General features: G+C 41.8%; 3 protein-coding genes across 8 annotated transcripts; all 3 read right to left on the bottom strand.

Annotated features, from left to right (window-relative positions):
• Positions 1-627: 627 nt before the first annotated feature.
• Positions 628-5,265, bottom strand: pdcd10b (programmed cell death 10b). Its single transcript, XM_062528107.1, has 8 exons — positions 5,129-5,265; positions 4,001-4,182; positions 3,736-3,789; positions 3,475-3,592; positions 2,786-2,912; positions 2,378-2,456; positions 1,263-1,345; positions 628-1,129 (listed from the first exon to the last, which is right to left on the bottom strand). The coding sequence occupies exons 2-8, from the start codon at positions 4,088-4,090 to the stop codon at positions 1,048-1,050; spliced, it is 633 nt and encodes a 210-aa protein (XP_062384091.1). The 5' UTR covers positions 4,091-4,182; positions 5,129-5,265; the 3' UTR covers positions 628-1,047.
• An 872-nt stretch (positions 5,266-6,137) lies between these two features.
• On the bottom strand, positions 6,138-14,332 carry golim4b (golgi integral membrane protein 4b). 6 transcript variants are annotated; one of them, XM_062528054.1, is made up of 14 exons: positions 13,841-14,332; positions 12,937-13,011; positions 12,647-12,696; positions 12,318-12,371; positions 12,073-12,223; positions 11,260-11,342; positions 10,713-10,796; positions 9,330-9,506; positions 7,939-8,254; positions 7,772-7,833; positions 7,076-7,243; positions 6,673-6,738; positions 6,484-6,573; positions 6,138-6,276 (listed from the first exon to the last, which is right to left on the bottom strand). In XM_062528054.1, exons 1-14 carry the CDS (start codon positions 14,025-14,027, stop codon positions 6,145-6,147), a joined length of 1,695 nt encoding a protein of 564 aa, XP_062384038.1. In that variant the 5' UTR covers positions 14,028-14,332; the 3' UTR covers positions 6,138-6,144. The 6 variants fall into 6 exon arrangements, with proteins under 6 accessions (XP_062384038.1, XP_062384056.1, XP_062384065.1 ...); XM_062528072.1 differs by having other exon boundaries at positions 6,484-6,570; XM_062528081.1 differs by having other exon boundaries at positions 10,713-10,793.
• Positions 14,333-15,552: 1,220 nt separating this feature from the next.
• ptx3b (pentraxin 3, long b) lies at positions 15,553-17,955 on the bottom strand. Its single transcript, XM_062556422.1, has 3 exons — positions 17,835-17,955; positions 16,742-17,308; positions 15,553-16,594 (listed from the first exon to the last, which is right to left on the bottom strand). The coding sequence occupies exons 1-3, from the start codon at positions 17,929-17,931 to the stop codon at positions 15,978-15,980; spliced, it is 1,281 nt and encodes a 426-aa protein (XP_062412406.1). The 5' UTR covers positions 17,932-17,955; the 3' UTR covers positions 15,553-15,977.
• Positions 17,956-18,169: the final 214 nt, after the last annotated feature.

The raw sequence follows: 18,169 nt of genomic DNA, 5'->3' as shown, positions 1-18,169 counted from the left end.
GTCGTTGCAGGTATTAGCATTGACAAAGAGTTTCCATCTGTCTGCCTGTGCCTCTGCCCCTGCTCCTGCTACGCTCCATGATGCATCTTGAGGGATTGCATTTAGCCGTTTCTGCCCAGCGCCCTAAGGGGGCAAACAGCACAACCCTCCTCACCCGATCAACTTTCCATTTCCATGCCATTATCGCCATACAGAGCGCAGTTGTGCTGGGCCACAGAGGGTTCTCATCAGGGCCAAAAGGGCACGGTAAAGAAGACCGGCATTTCACAGGACACTTAAGTGGCACTAATGTGCAAGCGGCACCGGATGGACGGGCATCAGTGGCCAGCACCTGCAGAGATTCACTGCTTTGCATTTCGGCCGCATGCATCTCTGGAAAACACTTCACGGCAGCCACAGGGCTCACGGATTAAAGCTCGACAGTAAATGGTCCTTTCCTGGACAAGCACACACATGGAGACAAAAAAAAAATCACTCCCACTGAAAATGGCTGCTTATCAGAGACAGAACCTTTATAATCCGCCCCCTCCCCTCTCTGCTCCATCCCCTTTGCTCATACAGACTAGGGATGAAAACACACTGTCCAAATAAATAATAATAAAAACACACCACACTAGATGGACAAGGTTAAAAATGTCAACATTTGGAAACTATTTATTGAACATTTGCAACCAAAACTTATGTTAAATACATTACTCCCACCTCTTGCTCTTCCTCAAGTCAGAACTTCAGACAGAATACCAATATTTACACTTTGTATAAGGAATGTTGCATGACACATTTAAGGCGCAAAGTCTTTTGGCTTTCATTTGATTGGAACGATAGTAAAAGGTAGTGAAGCTGTCTCAGTGGTGAACTTATGATTAGGAAGCTAAAAGTAAATTAATATATATTTTAAATTGTCTTTAATGCCTCACCTCAAATCTTTCCTTTGAGGCTAGGTTTATAAATTATACTTTGAAACAAAAACAAAAAAAGAAAAAATGTATTTTACATATATAGGTGCCCATATCCCACATAAATGTCACACCTCTATGTTCTGGCCACCTAGGCAACAGTTTTGAAGGTCTGAAGTATCAAGTTAGTTTGGTGGATGAGCCTGTTGGCACTGATAAAGACGTTTATTGCCCTGCAAAGAGAAGGAAAAGAACAAGAAAATAGACATGGTCACTTACTACTTCAGTGTATGAGACAACTAGGGAATTAGGACAATTTTAAACGTGACATGCAGTGGCAAAAAAACAAAGCAAAACAACACTCACTTTCCATCTTTGAAGTATGTTTTCAGGGTGTCACTGAAGCTTTTGGAGTACTTCACAAACTCCTTCTTTTGGTGTTCAAGTGCCTGTGGAGGCAAAGCAAAGGATAAGTAGAGGTTCAAAGTGAAAACACTTGTTACTATGCCACAGCTTTGATCAGCATAGACCAGAGCAACATTTTGTGCACTACAACATACTTAAAGGGGTCTAATCACTTCTGCAATATTCTATCTATATTATTCACCAAGATCAAAGCAGCCTTGTTTTCTTTTTCACACATCTATTTCCCACATTAACACCCCATAGAATGAGAGTGCGAGAGGTTCTGCAGTTGTGCATTTGAATAGTTGATTTGCGCTCTGATTGGCTAATAGACTAACAGCAGTCAGATTTCAATAAATGCAAAAGCAAGAAAACCAAGCAATGGAAGAATGCTAGCTCTTCCATGTATGTTCCAACTCCAATCAGTCAAGACTGGTAATATACAACAATCTTTAGACTGAAACAACTTTAATGAAAAGCAAAATTTTCCAGAGATTTACTGCAAACTTACATCATGCCACTATATTTGGACACATACTGTAGATCCTCTCCCTCTTTCTCCCTGAAATCTCTGGTGGTTGTTTACACTGATTATAGATGATAACGCTGAAAAACTAGGCTGCCGCCCCAGCTAAGAAAAGTTTCATGGCAACAAATTTAAAGGAACAACACTCTTCCATTGAGCTGTAAATGATACCGTGCCCCTTGAGGTAGACAAGCTTTTTACAGCAGAGCACATGTCGAGGCTAGCTAATATCTAGCCAACACAGACAATAGCTATTTTTGCCATTACATCCAAAAGATTATTTTGTCACTTTCTGTTGGTATTCCTAGGTAATTCTATTAGGATTTAAACTAAAAAAAATCTCTCCCGCACACCATTTACATAACAGACTTCTCTTCCCTTGTGGTTATGGTCGTCTTAGCACAACAACTCTTTTGGGAAATTCTAGGATTTTCTAGGACTCAAATCTGACAAACCAAGAAGCTGTTGTGGGAGATGGGAGTGTGTGTTTATGTGTGTGTGTGTGTGTGTGTGTGTGTGTGTGTGTGTGTGCGTCTGTGTCTAAACCTACCCGACGGTTCTGATACTGATACTTCTTAAACACATTATTCACTGTATCCAGCAGCTCCTTTATAGCGCTTGCTATATCTCTGTGGAAGTGAGGAGAAAAGGACAGCAAGTCAGTTAAGTCAGGTGAGGGGTAGTTAATAGATTTAGACATTTGTTTTAGACAATGAACATTCAAAGTAGCCTAGCCTTGCATTTTCTAAGGTAGGAACAGTTCATGGCATATACAAATGTCTAATAACAGCTCCGAAGGTCTATTTGAGACATATTTTTTCCATTATCATGGGGGTGCTTTGAGTGGGTAGTGGCACACAAAGGCAGCAGATGAACATATGTTTAACAACAGCCCTGGAGAGGACATAGAGAGTAGGGAGAGAAAATCTGATGAAGCAGAACATAAATCTGAACTCACTTTATGGTCTGCAGGAAACGCACTCGATCGTTGATCTCGTCTGGGATCTTGCTAAGGATCTGTTTCAGTGCCCTTGCCTTGTCGTTCAGGTCCTTGAACTCCTGTTCCTGCCTTTCAATCATATATTCTGCAATAAAGCCCAGAATTAAAATGGTCCTCATTGTTAATATTGTGATCTGAACAAAAATACAGTACACACACAAAGTCCAGAGACCAGAAAGAAATGTTCATTGGGAAGGAGGGGAATAGAGCATTTTCAGGCTAAAAAGGCTAAAAAGAGAAGCATGGCTCATATTATCATGGCATGTCTGAAAGCCAGGATTTTACAACTGAAAGTGGTGACTGTGGCCATTTTTCATAATGAACTCCTACACAACACAGTTAATTATAATTTCCTCAATATTTTAGGGGCAAACTTTGGATAATTAAAAAAGTCTGGCAAATTATCTGCATTGGCAGGATGTGTGATGTATTTTACCGTAGTAGACACCCCTGCATTTATTATCTTTATTCCCTAATTAGGCAATTGTCATTTCCGAAAATACACCATACAAGTTATTCTGAACATCATGAATTAATTATGCTGGAGCAGAAAATAGAGTTGATGCCATTTTACACACGTTTACTGAAACAAATTAACGGAATTAAAATAAAAATGGTTGAGAATCAAAACTCAACGTTCTGCCCACCTTCCACGTCATCTGCAGCCATGCGAAGCAAAGACTCTGTAAAGTTGATCTCCACGTTTTTCTTCTCTAAGATCTTCATGATGATGTCCTGAGTGAGTCCTGGGTTCTCTTTCTCTGCCTACACAAGGGGATAGCCATAAACATAACATACCAAAGACAATACACTGCCTTCCCCTGACCACTGTTCCTCTTCTCATGGGACTGAATCTGAACTTGTTTGTCAAAACAAGAAATGTTGGGAGAAACCAAATCTGTTCATACCTTAATGAATGCTGCCCTCAGTGTCTGTGCCGCTGACAAATTTATCCTCTCCAACTGCAAATCAAAAAAGTCCAGAAGAGAGTGTGTCACAGTGTCAACAGGGAAACACCGGAACAGAGTCCCAAATGACAAAAGGTTTCTATACCAAACAGCCACATCAGGAGACTCTTATGTAAACTTTAGCTGATTTATATTACACTCCATAATGTTACATCAGTATAGAATGTTACAACTTACAAACTGCTATGCAATCACAAACCATTACCTCATTGAAAACTGGGTACATGACTGCATACAATGTCATGGAGACCATTGAGTTCGTCTCAGCTTCATTCTTCATCTCTTCCATTGTCATCCTCAATGGAGGGCCTACTCCTTGTGAAAATGAGCAAGGAAGGTAGGCCACTACTTTCTAAGAGCAGCCTGGTCCTAGGGTCGTAGAACACCCTGTAAACAAGATGTGGGACATATGTTATCGCCAACGTCTAACAGTTCAGGCTAAGTAAGGATAATTCCTCTTTCTCCCCAAGAAGTACACAGAAACAGCTGTAACGCACGTATTGCCTTAATATTTCCATCTCCCTGAATGCATTAAAAAGGGCATTCTTGGTCTCGCAAAACTTAACACAGTGACGTTATTGTTTCTATGCATTGGTGTTACTATAAAGGTAATACCACTTTCTAACTCTGTGATCGACAGAAAACGTAGGCTGAAGGAATTAAAACGACACCACTTGCCAAATACACCAGCACTTGGACGACTTCACTAGCCATACAAGTCAGTTAGCTGACAAGGTTTCTTCTAGAGAGAGACATTTTATTTAACCACTCAGGCAAACTGTGTCGTTCTTAATAACCATCATCAACTTTGCATATACCACAACCATTTCATCCATTAGTAATATGCCACAGGGCAAAACATTACAGGAACTTTCCTGTTGAGGACAAGCACTTGACAGTTCTATCCTCAGTTTGACTTTAAACAGTAACACAACACCCTCACATAATCCACTTTGTGATAATTAACTGTTTTGCTGGCTAACCGGGGCAAAGTAAACATGACGTAAATGGATACACCATTTCCGCAATTAGCTAGCTTGTTAATCGTGTTGCCAGCCAAGTAATATTGCGAATAATAATCAGACAACCATGACTACACTTAAGACGCCCAAAACGCACAATATGAACGATAACACAAGTACAAACAATTGTTTGAATTCGTCGCTTTTTAAAGCAAGTCAGTAAGACAGTTAGCCAGCTAGCTAACTGACTCATTAGAGGCCAATAAGCTTGGCTAACTTTAGCGGGTTTGCCATTTGTAAGGTGTGTGTTTTGTCGAGATTTTATAGAAGCAGCAGCCAAAAATGTCTCTACCAATATGATGAAATGTTACCTTTTTCCTCTTCTTTATAATTTAAACAACAACGTAAACAATTGAATCGAAATAATGGCTTCCTTTTTGTTGATCAGCAGTGTTTTCTTTTTCGAGTTGAAAACGGAAGACGGATGTTGCCATTTGCCTTCTTCGAGTACATTGATCTTTAGGAATCAATGTTGGAATGTGCACTGCTGCCACCTAGAGGTCCGGCAGTAGCAGCTACTACAAAATAATTAAACTCTATTTTTTTTTTTTTTAAGTCTAGTATAAGATTTCTATTAGCAGTAGCCTACTGTGAAAGTTTATAATACTATGTTCTGTATTACCTCTATATCCTTTAGCTTCTACCCTGATAGTCTATAGCCTAGTATGGGCTAAGCTGCATGAGAGCCTGCAACTTGTCCCAAAATAAGAATAAGTTCTATATTAGGATCTAGGCCTAGTATTCCTCTGATTACAATAATATGCTGTGTGAAAAATGCTATACAATTCCAATAAATATTTGTTTCATAACTCACGTCATTTAAATATTTTTGTGTCTGTGTTTAAATCCCAAAATTTTGTAAATTGAAGATTCCTTCCATCAGATTTCGGGCTTACTTGTAGTCTTTATGCAAATTCGCGTAGCATGGCCAGTCAGATTCAGAGTCAGATCAGTCAACCTATTTGACTCTGATAAAGGTGCATTGAAACGTTGGTCATCATTTACCTAGAAACATTCTACATGTTTGAGTGCAGTTCCTTAGGGTTTAGTCATCTGAGAGGGCCCATAGGGTGCTGTTGATTTGTGAGATATTGGCCATGGCCACCAACCAAAAATTCAGAGCACTCCGCTCTGAAATCTTTGCCATTAACTTCCCATTTATTTAGGCTTGTTGTCATTGGTAGGCTAAGTGATCCCCTCTATCCCCTTGAACAGTTGGAGACAGCCTTAACAACACTTTCAAAATGCCACAAACAGAAGAAAAAGCAGGCAGTTGAGACCACAAAGACAATGATTACTTTTTCTTAAAAAGAACTTTATTCAATTTTCACATCTCTGCTCTTCTGTTTGTGTGGATTTCCTTGTGGCCCTCATCTTCTTCAACGATTTCCACATCTTCTTTGTATTCTTCTTCTTTATGATCTCTGTCTTGATCTTGGATGTCTTCATTCCATGGCCCCTGAAACAATGGAGACACTTCTGGTCACGGATTCAATAAGATAATTATCTGGGTTCAGACAGAGAACATCTTCTAACAAATAAATTAAGTTTCAAATCAACAATCTGAGAGTCAATGAGTTCATCTCCGATATTTATATTTCGCTTCTTCTAGAACAGTAATTGAACAAGATGGAGATAACCAAAAATGTTCTTCAGGGTAACTAACCTGCTCAGCGTTCTCCTCACTGTATGGGTCTTCATTTCCCCCTTCCTCCTCTTTTGCCTGATTATCCTCCCCCATATCATCCCCAGCCTGCTGGCAACAATTGCATGACCGTTATGTGCTCTGCAATCTACTGAAGAGCTTATTCTAAACACCAAACACACCAAACGTTCAACGAAGACTATCCTTTACCTCTTCCTCAGCCTCTTCATATTGGTCATCCAGATTGTCTTCCTGCTGGTCTGGACTTCCTGCCATCTGCATTAAAAAAAAAAAAAATGCAAGCACCATATTGTCATCAAGCACTGAATAGTGTGTCCTGGTATGTTCTTCTTCATCATTAACTGAGTACTCAAAAGGTGGTAAATTATGTTGATTATTTCAGTCCTTCAAATGGTTTCATATAGTAGCTTAAGATCTTATAAGCCTCTCGCCTATCGGGGCACTTTCTGCCAGTCCTCCTTAGTGCAGTGCTGTCTTGACGTGCAGCCAAGCACAGTATCACATAATAATCTGCCTGCATTCCGCGGGCTGGGGGGGGGGGGGGGGGTCATGCCCTCCACTCTCAACGGGGGCCCTTCCTGTTCCCTCTCACCACTAGCTGCTCCTCCTGGGCCACGCGCTCCTGGCTGCCGGTTGGCCGGCGGGCCGCAGGCTCTGCCCGGACCAGCTCGTCCTGCTGTTGCTGCTGCACCTCAAACTCATCCTCTCCCTGGTTATTGGGGTCCTCTGCCGGATTCAGCACATCATCATCATTCAGGTCCTGTGTTTTTGACAGGGGACACACAGCATGCAAACTGAGGTGCCGTCTTGTCGGCCATGAGCTCAAAGCTATACAACAAGGCTTGGCGATTTTCTCCAGACATTCAAATTTGTTCATGGACGAGACAGAAAACAAAAAAGAACGGTAAATCACTGTTTTCTATTTCCTCCAGGGGTCTCCAACCTTTTTTCCTCCGATAGCTACTTAGGTGATAGGTGATCTCCACCCAAAACCGCTGAATAAGATTTGTATGCTTTTAAAAGGTTGCTTTCAACTCATTTACCTTCTCTCTTTATAGACTGAGTTTGATTTCATAGGAATTGAAACATGGTTCTCTCAAGTGACTGGGTTATCAGATTTATGAACATCATCCTCAAACCTTTTGGAGAGCAAACAGCTGGAGAGCTACTGGCAGTTCGCGAGCTCCCTGTTGGAGACCCCCTGGCCTACTCTATACTGTGCAGCCAGCATTACTGTTTTACAAAGAAACAGACAGTCTCATGAAACTTGAGTGTCAAATGTCCTCACCTTGGCAGGTATGCGAATGTCCTCAACCTCATCTCTGTCCTTATGACGTGGATGCGAGTCCTCTAAAAAATAAATAAATAAAACAGGATTTTCAGACTTGCAGTCCACGTATTCAAACTGAGAAAAACAAATCCTTTCACTTTCTCACAAAAAAAAGTCTCCCTCACCAAGGACAATGTCTGGGTTTAAGATCTCTGGCTGCCTCTTCTGTCTGTTTAGCCCATCTTTCCTCTCGTGTTCCTCAGGAGAGGACAGTAGCTTCTTGCCAGGATCGCCGTCCAACACACCGTGGTGCTCTAGGCGACTACGCCAGCGCTGAAAGCTTGTCTTCTCTCGGCCCTCTCCCTTCTCATCGTTTGCCTCCTCTTTGGCAGAAAGCTGTTTCGGTTTCACTGTCTGTTTTTTATCGTTCTCAACATCCACCACATCTGGTAATATGTGATGAGAGACTTCAGGCTCCACCTTCTCCTTGTTACTGGCCACCTGACATTGAGAAATAAATTCACATCTTGCTATTTAGTGTAGCCATACACTTTACAACACAACAGTTTAGAGATATTATTTTACCAGAATCATGTTTTTTTTCATTCTTAGGCTCATCTAATATATTTAACCAGAAATAAAATTCCTAAAGCCAGCACAGATCCTATAAAATGTTTTAACAATAAAGATTCAAGCTGAGACCCCACTGAAATTGAGCATTACTTTAGCAATGGTGGGTCATATAGAATAAGTTTTATTTATATAGCGCCTTTCTCTGACTCAAGGCCACTTGTCAAGTCAACACAAACAGACCATAAAACAGAAAAAAACTAAAAAAACAAAAAAAAAACTAATTTCCGATGGGTCTCTGCGGTGACTGAAGATGAGAAGTGTTCCTGAAACAGAAAGGTGTTGAGATGAGCTTTGAAGAAAAGAGAGGAGGGAGAGTCACAGAGGGACTGAGGGAGGGAATTCCAGAGTTTAGGGGCCATGGTGGTGAAAGACCTGCCACCTGAGAGTCTGGTGCAGGGACAGAGAGGGGATTCTGGTTAGAGGATCTAAGGGAACGGGATGGTAGTGTATAGGGAGATGGGAGGAAAGTCATGGAGGGCTTTGAAAGTGTGAAGTAGTTCTGAATATATTGCAGTCTTTTCAAGCAATTTAGTGGAGAGGCCACTGAGAGAGAGTTGCAATAGTCTAGACGTGACGTAATGAAGGAGTGAACCAGGGTTTGTCCAAGGAGGACATATGTAAGGAAGAGGAGGGGCCCAAGAACAGAACCCTGGGGGACTGCATGACAGAGGTTGTGAAAGACTTGTATGGACCCAGAGTGCTATTTGCTAAAAAGGATTTTGAATAAAAAAAATCGTAAATATGTGTTGTAGTGAAGCATTGTTGACATGGCACCTCCAAATTATGGTTCCTAAGGTTGCAAAGAAATACGTCAGAAAATGTCATGCTTTTACCGCCATTTTGTAAAGAAACACAGTTAAGCTATAAGACTAAGAACTGTGGCATCAGAAATAACTGGTCAGGGCTGGCTGGTCAGTTTACTGAAATGTTGTGGTGGTCATACCGGAGTGTGGGCTTGTGTGGTGGTGTGCCCTGGCTGTGTGTGCGGGCTGGGCTTCAGCTCAGGGACTTCCAGGCCATGGCTCTGGATGTGAGGTGGATCTGCCCTGTGGCTGTGAAGCACCGCTTGGGTAGTGCTGGGAGACTGCCCTTTGAGACGCTGCAGCTCCACCACCTCGAGCTACACAAAAACAAAAAAGCTGCATGAATTTGAAACATGCGAGTCACCCAGAAAACAACATGCAAAACCCACCCCCACGGCAACTGATGAGGCTGACTTGACACAGATAGTCACACGCATACATGCAGATTCATTCAAATGTTAAATGATGAATTGCATGACTTAATAGGTCATCATAATAATAACCTGATGTCTTAGCAATAAGCAGATGCAACAGTGCTCTCTACCTGCGGCTTTGAAGAATGGGAATATAACTGACCTGTAATTGAGTCATTTGTATTTTTACAAATCATAACAGTACAAATTGATACAGATTAATATCAAATATTCCATATTATTGGTGGTGGATCAAGGACATGAGAAGTGGAGTGAGCAAAAATATTTACTTAAGTTGTGTGCACCTTTGCTGCATTAATGACACTAATAACAAGCTGACGACATCATATAACAGCGTATGCCGATGGAACACTAGACGCAATGAAAAACAAACAAAACAACATCAGGGGCAGCCATAGCTTGTATGTTGCTGCTGTGGTGTCTGCCACGAGTGGAGCCTGTGGCATGGAGCTGTGGTTTCCCTCTGCTCTAAACAGCATGCAATCAGCCATTTCACTTCAGTCCAACTGCTGTGTCATTTGTGCCACTGATGGTTAATGATCAGTCATCACATGCACTCCTAACACATTGCAATCTTGAAAACGATGACAGCAGAACCTCCTTGTCTACAAAAGGAAGGGGGAAACTACCTTTCTATGCACAAGGGTATTGATTGAATGCTATTAGGTGGTCTTGATTTGAAAACCTACCAAGCCATGGGTTTCCTACAGTACCAACTGAGCCCCATCTCAGATCTGTCTCGTCAAAATCTTCGCTTCTAATAAATGACAAAGGAATACACAAAGCTGCAAAGGAACAATTAGCAGGCTGTGACCTTGATTGAAGAGGCACTGGTGTATCACATTTCTACACTTCTAACAGACAAGACTTAGGTTTAGTAAAGAGACAGATCGTAAGGTTAGCATTCCTCATTTTAAAGTCTATGCAAAAACAACAGTTCAGCATGGCTGCAGAACTGTATTCAGTGTTATGCTGTTTGAAGAAGACATGCAGTAACAGACAGAATCAATTAAGCACTGCAGCTCACATTCCTCAATCATACAAACATGCCTCATCAGATCCCATGTCTTTCAAGGACAACCCCATCACCTTTGCAACAGCGAGAGCACTCTTGTGATCCTCTACAGTTAGTTTAAGTTGATCATTTGCCGTCCTTAAGTCCTTGTGCTGCTGCTGTAATAAAACGCATACACATATGAAAAGATTGCACCCTGAATACTGCAGAAATATTCATGAATATATTAAATATGAATGTTTTTCCCCCACTGCTTTTTCTTCACTTTGTCCAATCAGATAGGCTATTAATAGTTTGATCAGAACCATTAACTGTATTAATCTGTTTAAACAGTGATTTGTCCCCGCATTGTGTCTGTGTTCTGTCAGCAATGATATTACTGCAACACTACAATTCTCCTTTGAGAATGAATGAATGAATGAATGAATGACTGTCTGTCTACAATTGGATACAAATTGAAGATGCCGTTTATAATTCTAGTGCAGTGCACTGCAGTCACTTTTATCCAAGTCCTTTTCCACATGCTTTTAAGAATACATTTGACTAAAGTTCTGAAGATGGCAGTTAGATTTCAAATGAAAATATGATTGAACATTTTCAGCCAGGGCTGTCATGTCTGACCCGCACATCCAACAGCTGAGTGCGAATGTCTTGATGCGCCTTCCTCAGCTGGCGATTCTCCTCCTTTAGGTTATATACATTCTCTGAAACAAATGAAACAAGACACACCACACATCGGACCGAGTGAGCAGACTTACACAAACTTTGCTCTTTTCATGACCATCAAATGATTCATGGTACAATAAGGTGGGAATAACATCATGGGATGATCCCCTTTGCATTCCGCTTGCTCCTATAGGATTACATATACATTTTCCTAAATCCATCCAAAGCCAATATTGACAAAACTATCCAAACATTGTCTCGCTCCTATGACAGTCTGGGAATACAATTCACAAAAATATCCACATAAAATATGAATGCATCTTGGCAGACACACATTATGCTCTCCCTTGTGTATTTGTGTTTCTTTGTATTTGGCACTATAAGCAAACAAGTGTAGTTGGGCAAACAGCAAGGGTAACATCCTGTTAGCTCACAAAGCAAGACTATTACGACAGCCCAACCTCCAGTGAGACATTACAGCATAGAAGCACGCATAAAAAGGCCAACACTTTCAGTTAAAAAACTCAGCGAGGGCCATTCGAACTGTAGCCCTCTGTCAGTTAGTCCATGATCTCTCACTAGCACTGTGCACAGAATTCTCTAAAATTAACATATCTATATATGACCAGTGCAATTTTGTTAGTGTAATTAAATAGTGCCTCATTTAATATCAATAGTATAATTCGTATGGTTATCATCATATCTGATATCCTGTACTACCGTAATTACAATACTATTGATGAGACACGGCTCAGGGACACTAGTCACCTTTGAGTCTGGATATCTCCATTTCTTTGGTCCTTTGGAGATGGTCAATCTGCTCTCGGTGTTCATCCAAAACTCGCTCGTGGTTCTCCCCTTGGTTCTGATGTTGTTCCTGCAACTCATAGTACTGTTTCTTCAAGTCTTCATGTTGACTCTAAAGTATATGGGAGATTACTTGGTCAATATATGGTCCAGAGTCCTTTACAGAGTCTTTCATCACAATTGTACATGGAAAGTGGGTGAAATACCTTTAGTATTTGATGCTGGCCCTGTAATGCATTGAAGCGATTGTTTGATTCCTGCTATTTCATTATAAAGAATAGACAAATAAAACAGCATTACATTCTTTACAACATATACCCTGAATTTATATCATACATTCTTCTCCTCATATATCCAACTGGAACACCTCACAAAAGCCAGAAATAAACAAAACATGAAAAACTAGGCCATTTACAGTATATCAAGTACACATATTTTTACAAGAGAAAATATCAGCACAATATCTTAACATGCTCCAGTGCGGTATAACGTTTCAACCACCCACATCTTAGTCAGGTACACATATTTTACAAACCTTTTCTTTGGTCAGTAACTGTTCCGACTCAAGCTTATACGCAAGGTGATCTGTGATTGTTGAAAATAAGAACAAATGATCGTTAGGGAATAACCAAACAACAATCCATGTGCATGTAATCTGATCAAACAAAAAATGTTTTTGTGGCTTTGTTGTATGGAATATGCAAACCATACAACCATAACCATTACATAACCTTAACCATAACTATAACCACATAAATGGCCACAATGTAGAGAGCTCCAGAATAACATTGGAGAGTCGGTGTTGTGATCTGGTTTGGCTTGTACCGTCTTTGGCCTTCTTGTGTTCCATTCTCTCCTTCTGTAATGATTTCTCCAGCCTGGACCTGTGCTCATAGACCACTGACAGAGGAACAAACCACAGATGCTCAGAATAAGAGACAGAGCAGATGAAATGCGTGCAACTGCTATCACAACAAAATGGCAATAGACTATGTGTGTGCAAGTGGACTAGATGCTCATGCTACTTTTTTAAAAGTGTGATGCCATTTTTTCTCACCATGCAAAACGTATGTTTGCTAAAGCAAATAAATGCATTTTTGCCGTATTAAAGAAATATCATCCAATATCTAATACTGCCAAAAAGAGCTAATCTGGACTCTATCAGTATGAACATCATGTGATAAAAAAAAATAACATTAACCCATGGGAGAATAGGGAGTGAATGAGATGGGATGTTGGAGGGAGGGAGAGAGAGAGAGAGAGAGAGAGAGAGAGAGAGAGAGAGAGAGAGAGAGAGAGAGAGAGAGAGACCATGTGTGTCAATATGTACACCACACAAACAGCAGAAATACCACAATATGGTGATATCTCCTGTGCCTTTGTAGCTGCTGTTGTGGAGAACATATCGGCCCAACTGTTTCATCCATGCGCCAAAGCCATTTCCTAAACAAACCTATCATAATAAAATATGTTTTAAAAAAAAAAAAAAAAAAAAAAAACTTTGCACTATTAAAAACATTTTTTTCTTTCAGAACACTACCTAATTCTGATGTTTTTTGCCAGTTGCGTTTCCTAGCCTATGCAATATTATGGAATACGCAATGATGCCACACATCCTTTGTGTCTACAACAGGCATGCAACTTCCACCATACATGACACGAACAACTTGTCAGTTTCATCCAGGTGTGACGTAATGCCTGTTCTGTACGATGCATTGTTTAGCTTTACCTTGAAGTTGGGCTGACAGTGATTCCTGGTGTTGCTGATACTTCAGGGCCATCGCCTCCGTCTTTTTTAACTGCTTGTGCATCTCGTAAGATATCATGAATGCATACATACTTCCACAGATGACAGTAATAAGTAAAAAAGATTGAAATATTTTCCTCTGTCTCCTGGAACATACTCCTTTCCCCATTCTCACTTGAGTGTCTTCTGTCTCGCTTGGGTCGTCGAAGTCAGACACGATAGGGAGTGCGTATTTTTGTTCATCTGTTTTCCTTTTTACTATGGTAAATGCATAGTTTTCGCAAGTTTGTGAAAAATTGCTCAAATCTGCTACTGGTTTGCGTCGACTTTATCTAAGGCGTTACTCATTTTGCAGAATAATTGACGACTGTAAAAACAAAGCCCATCCCTTCGTAATCTCTTAGTAGTTTGGAGCCAAGGAAAAGAAGCACACAAATTCCACTGTTCACAATTTCTAATAGGCTACGTGTCACAGGACTGTGAAGAAGTTTTGAGTGGAAAGGTTCCTCTTCAGGAAGTCCCTCCTCCCGCAATAGCTCAGCCGATACAGTTCTGTTGAGACGCCTAAATCATGTTTGATTTAATTGCATGAATCAACTTATCTTTAAGACACAGACGTTTGAGTTGAGAATATAGCGCATTACATTGTATAGCATGTATGCAGCATATCCACAAATGGAATAGCCTTGTATAGCAAAAGAATGTGCACAAATGCAATGCATGCACTCATCGATGTTTTCCTAATTCCTTTAAATTACGTTTTCCTCTGACGTCTCTCCAGCATTAAGCCTATACACAACTGTAATATACATGGCTCAGGAAGATGAGCTCGTCTGACTTTCTGACTACCCAACATCACATCACAGAGCAGTCATATGAACGAATTCCTCTAAGGGGCACCAAAACCATTCAAATGCTCCTGCATAGACTTAAGAATTTGACTGCAACTTCTGTCTATGTTTGTCAAGTAATTATACTCTAGCCTATGTAATCATTGTCTCAAAACCCATTATCACGTCCAATAGCTAGACGTTCAACAGACTGATGATTATTCATAACCGGGCACTGTGTTGACATTTTTAAAGGCACGGAGCCATTGGCAAAGGCACGGATCATTGGCAAAAGCCGTCTCCGCCTTTAACACAACTGGAAAACTCTCTTCATTGCAATAAACATTTCATGATACACATGTGGGCGTAATTTCAAGAGTGCCGTCAATATGGGCTGGGCATATGACTGGCAACGGCTTTCTTTTCACTGGCCTTGTGGTCAGACTGACAACATAATTCTCAGTAGGCCTATAGCAAACAGCAGTTCTATAATGGGCAAGCCAACTATAAATGGCACATTAACAACAGAGAAAGAAAAAAAGCATATCTGTTTTTGATTAGCACTGAACAATGTAAACAGTGTTAATTGTTAAGTATGTCTCCAAGACTAGACCAACTCCACCTTGTATCATTAAAATGGAAAAGATGGAAAAATACACGTATTTAAAATTAGGCCTACAGTTCAGGGCCATGATATGTTTTATTGGCCTTTATTTAAAAAAGACAATTATTTACAGGTACATAGATTTTCTTTTTCGTTCATTTTCATGGTACACTAAAACTAACATCAAAGTAGTCCTCCTGTTTGCTCATTAGGCTATACATTATGCTCCTTCGCATTCGCCTACGGCCCTCTTAAGGACCACAACATTGAATCACATTCCATTTTATATAGAGAGCATCAGTAGGCCTATATGTATCACAGTTGAGGGGAATCCAAAGACTGACATAACAGTCTAAATCATAAGCATACATTTGGAGTATCTTTGAAAGGCTGATGAAAAAAATATCACAAAAGATGTTGGTGAATTCATCAAGTAAATAATACATTGGCAAGTCACCTGTACCCAGGTTATAACTAAAGGTCTTGAGGGGACCATTTGGTAGAACAAAATTGTTATCTGGTTTATAAAGGGATTTTAAATTGGTCAATAATTTCTTCTTTCAGATACACACATTTGTCCATTTTAACTTCTGTATTTCTTTTTTCTATTGCAATGAATATGGAACCCTCAAAGGAAATCTGTCCTTCAAAGTCCTCTTTCCCGGATATATCCATGGAAAGACAGTCAGTTGATGTATTGAACACTGCCATGCAGTGTCATCTCCGAGACGCCCCAGCCAATCACATTTCCACGGCCATCACATGAGCCTTCTGGCCTTGCCCCCTTCGAGATCCTCTCTGCAGGTAGGACATGGTTCCACGCATTCACCCCCGTTATCTTGCCCGTGAAGGCCAGCGTCGGGTCAATCTCTCTCTCCAGCCCGGGACCTCCCCATTCCTGCCCCAGCACCACTGTGCCATCCCCAGGCAAGACGTGCCCCTCTGCCACCCCAGGGGAGCGGGCAACCTGCTGCCCGTTGACCCACAGGGAAGCCAGGCCCTGGTTGGAGCTCCACATGCCACAGTATTGCCACCACTGGCCTGAGTCTGCCGTGCTCTGGGCCCCCACCAGCCGAGACTCCCCGCCGACGGTGAAGTGAACCGATTGGCCCGACAGGAAGAGCTGGAGCTCCTGAGGGTTCTGTCTGGTGCCGTAGGAGAAGAGCACGGTCTTGTTGAGGGACTCGGTCACTTTGGCCCAGAGACAGACTGTGAAGGAGCGCAAGGACATCGGTATGTCGGGCTTCACTGTGGCAAGGGCCTGTTGAGAGCGCATAGGGAAAAACATGGCCATCTCACAGCCTGAAAAGCCCAAGAGAAACCCAGACAAAATAAAAGACGATAAATAAATAAACAAATAAAAATATCAGTAGCCATGATAATGAAAGCAATTATGTGTCTTATACTACTATTGTGAATGAACTCTTAGAAACAGAATTTGGCACTAACCTGAGGGTATGTATCGAGAGGCATATGACCTCTGGAAGACTGCTAACTGTGCCTGCACTCTCTGGAGGTCTGAGGCTATGGCCAGAAGAGTCCTCTCCATCTTGGTTCCAACTGCAGATGTCGCATCCTGCTCCTTGGGATGTGTTGGCAGAGTCTTCATGGGCACCTGTCCCAGAGTCCCCCTGTGCCCATGCCCGCTCTCCAGCTTTGCCAGGCAGGTAGCCTGAGCCCTCTGAACGTCTTGCAGCAGGTGACGCGTGGCGTTGTGCTGCGTCTGGCACTTCTCCTCCGCCTCCCGGAGCTGACGCTGGCTGCGCTCGAAGCCCCGGCTCACTTGCTCGCCAAGCCCCGCACAGGTGCCCTCCAGGGCATTGACGCAGGCCCCGCTGTTGCCCGCTGACAGGCGCCTCATCTCGTCCCTCAGGGAGTGGAGCTCCACTCGGACTATGTTGTCCACGTGCTGCAGGAGCATGTTCTGGCGCATGTGGGAGTCCTCCAGCATGATGAAGAGCTTGTCCCACCTGCTCAGGTCCCGAGTAGCACAGGGAGCCACTGTGGGGGTCACCGCTGAAAGAGCAAGGGACAGAGGGGAATCTTTAGGCTGAAGAGTAGTAGTAGTAGAGGCTTGGCTATAACTTTGTAGAGTGGAATTTTTATACAAAAAATAACACAAGATGCACACATGGAGTTTATGTTCAGCTCAAAACATAAATGCTGTTGCAAACAATGGGAATTTTGACAGAAATGATCATGGTGATTGTGCCTCTCGTAGAAGTGTACATTATGTCCAACATTATTCAAGATGAACACAGACAAACCGTACCCATTTTTTAACAAATTTAAACAATACGAATTCAGCTCATGATCCTAATTCCATTAATTTTATTTAGACAAAGCTTACTGTAGAATAAGGTGAAGTTGTGCCATAATGAGCTGTCAAGTTGTTTTATGGACTCATAAAAAGCCAGTTGTCCGCATTCAAATGTAGGTCTTCTTTTAAGGTAAACCATCCACTAATTTAGACCTCCATATTCACAGAACAATGTTTATATATTTATTCTCAAAACAGAATAATAAGTGTCTATAGCCTTACCTTCTGAGGGGTCATCCTCTGAAATTTCATTGTAGTAGGAGTCTGCATAACTCACATCTATGTCCTCTCCATTTCCGAGCTCTATGCCACACAGCATGGAAGCGATGCAAAGGGCCACTAATCCCCGTGACAGACACATGCTTGTTATTTTGTCAGACCAGCCTGAGGTGTACAAGAGGAGTCAGTGCAGCAGCAGACTCTACTGCCCTCTCCCCCCCCCTGCCTCGCCTTGGATTCCAAAAATCCTCCTTTGTTATCACTGGGCAGCCGGCTAGCCAGAGTCCCCTGATGTGAAGTATGCACTGGCCAGCGAGCTGACTGAGCCAACACGAGGC

The sequence above is a fragment of the Sardina pilchardus genome, chromosome 2 (assembly GCF_963854185.1).
Source record: "Sardina pilchardus chromosome 2, fSarPil1.1, whole genome shotgun sequence".
Classification (NCBI taxonomy): domain Eukaryota; kingdom Metazoa; phylum Chordata; class Actinopteri; order Clupeiformes; family Clupeidae; genus Sardina; species Sardina pilchardus.
The sequence above is the reverse complement of the archived record's forward strand: the minus strand, read 5'-3'. Positions and strand labels throughout refer to the sequence as shown.

Excerpts from the sequence above, each read along its gene's own strand:
- pdcd10b (XM_062528107.1), bottom strand. The coding sequence starts at position 4,090 with ATGACAATGGAAGAGATGAAGAATGAAGCTGAGACGAACTCAATGGTC. Across the intron at positions 2,457-2,785 it reads CGTTTCCTGCAGACCATAAA|AGATATAGCAAGCGCTATAA; the intron begins GTGAGTTCAGAT and ends TCACTTCCACAG. Across the intron at positions 1,130-1,262 it reads ACATACTTCAAAGATGGAAA|GGCAATAAACGTCTTTATCA; the intron begins GTGAGTGTTGTT and ends TTCTCTTTGCAG.
- golim4b (XM_062528054.1), bottom strand. The coding sequence starts at position 14,027 with ATGGGGAAAGGAGTATGTTCCAGGAGACAGAGGAAAATATTTCAATCT. Across the intron at positions 11,343-12,072 it reads GGAGATATCCAGACTCAAAG|AGAATGTATATAACCTAAAG; the intron begins GTGACTAGTGTC and ends CATTTGTTTCAG. Across the intron at positions 7,244-7,771 it reads ACATTCGCATACCTGCCAAG|GACCTGAATGATGATGATGT; the intron begins GTGAGGACATTT and ends TCAAAAACACAG.
- ptx3b (XM_062556422.1), bottom strand. The coding sequence starts at position 17,931 with ATGCTGTGTGGCATAGAGCTCGGAAATGGAGAGGACATAGATGTGAGT. Across the intron at positions 17,309-17,834 it reads AGAGGATGACCCCTCAGAAG|CGGTGACCCCCACAGTGGCT; the intron begins GTAAGGCTATAG and ends TTGCTCTTTCAG. Across the intron at positions 16,595-16,741 it reads CTCTCGATACATACCCTCAG|GCTGTGAGATGGCCATGTTT; the intron begins GTTAGTGCCAAA and ends TGGGCTTTTCAG.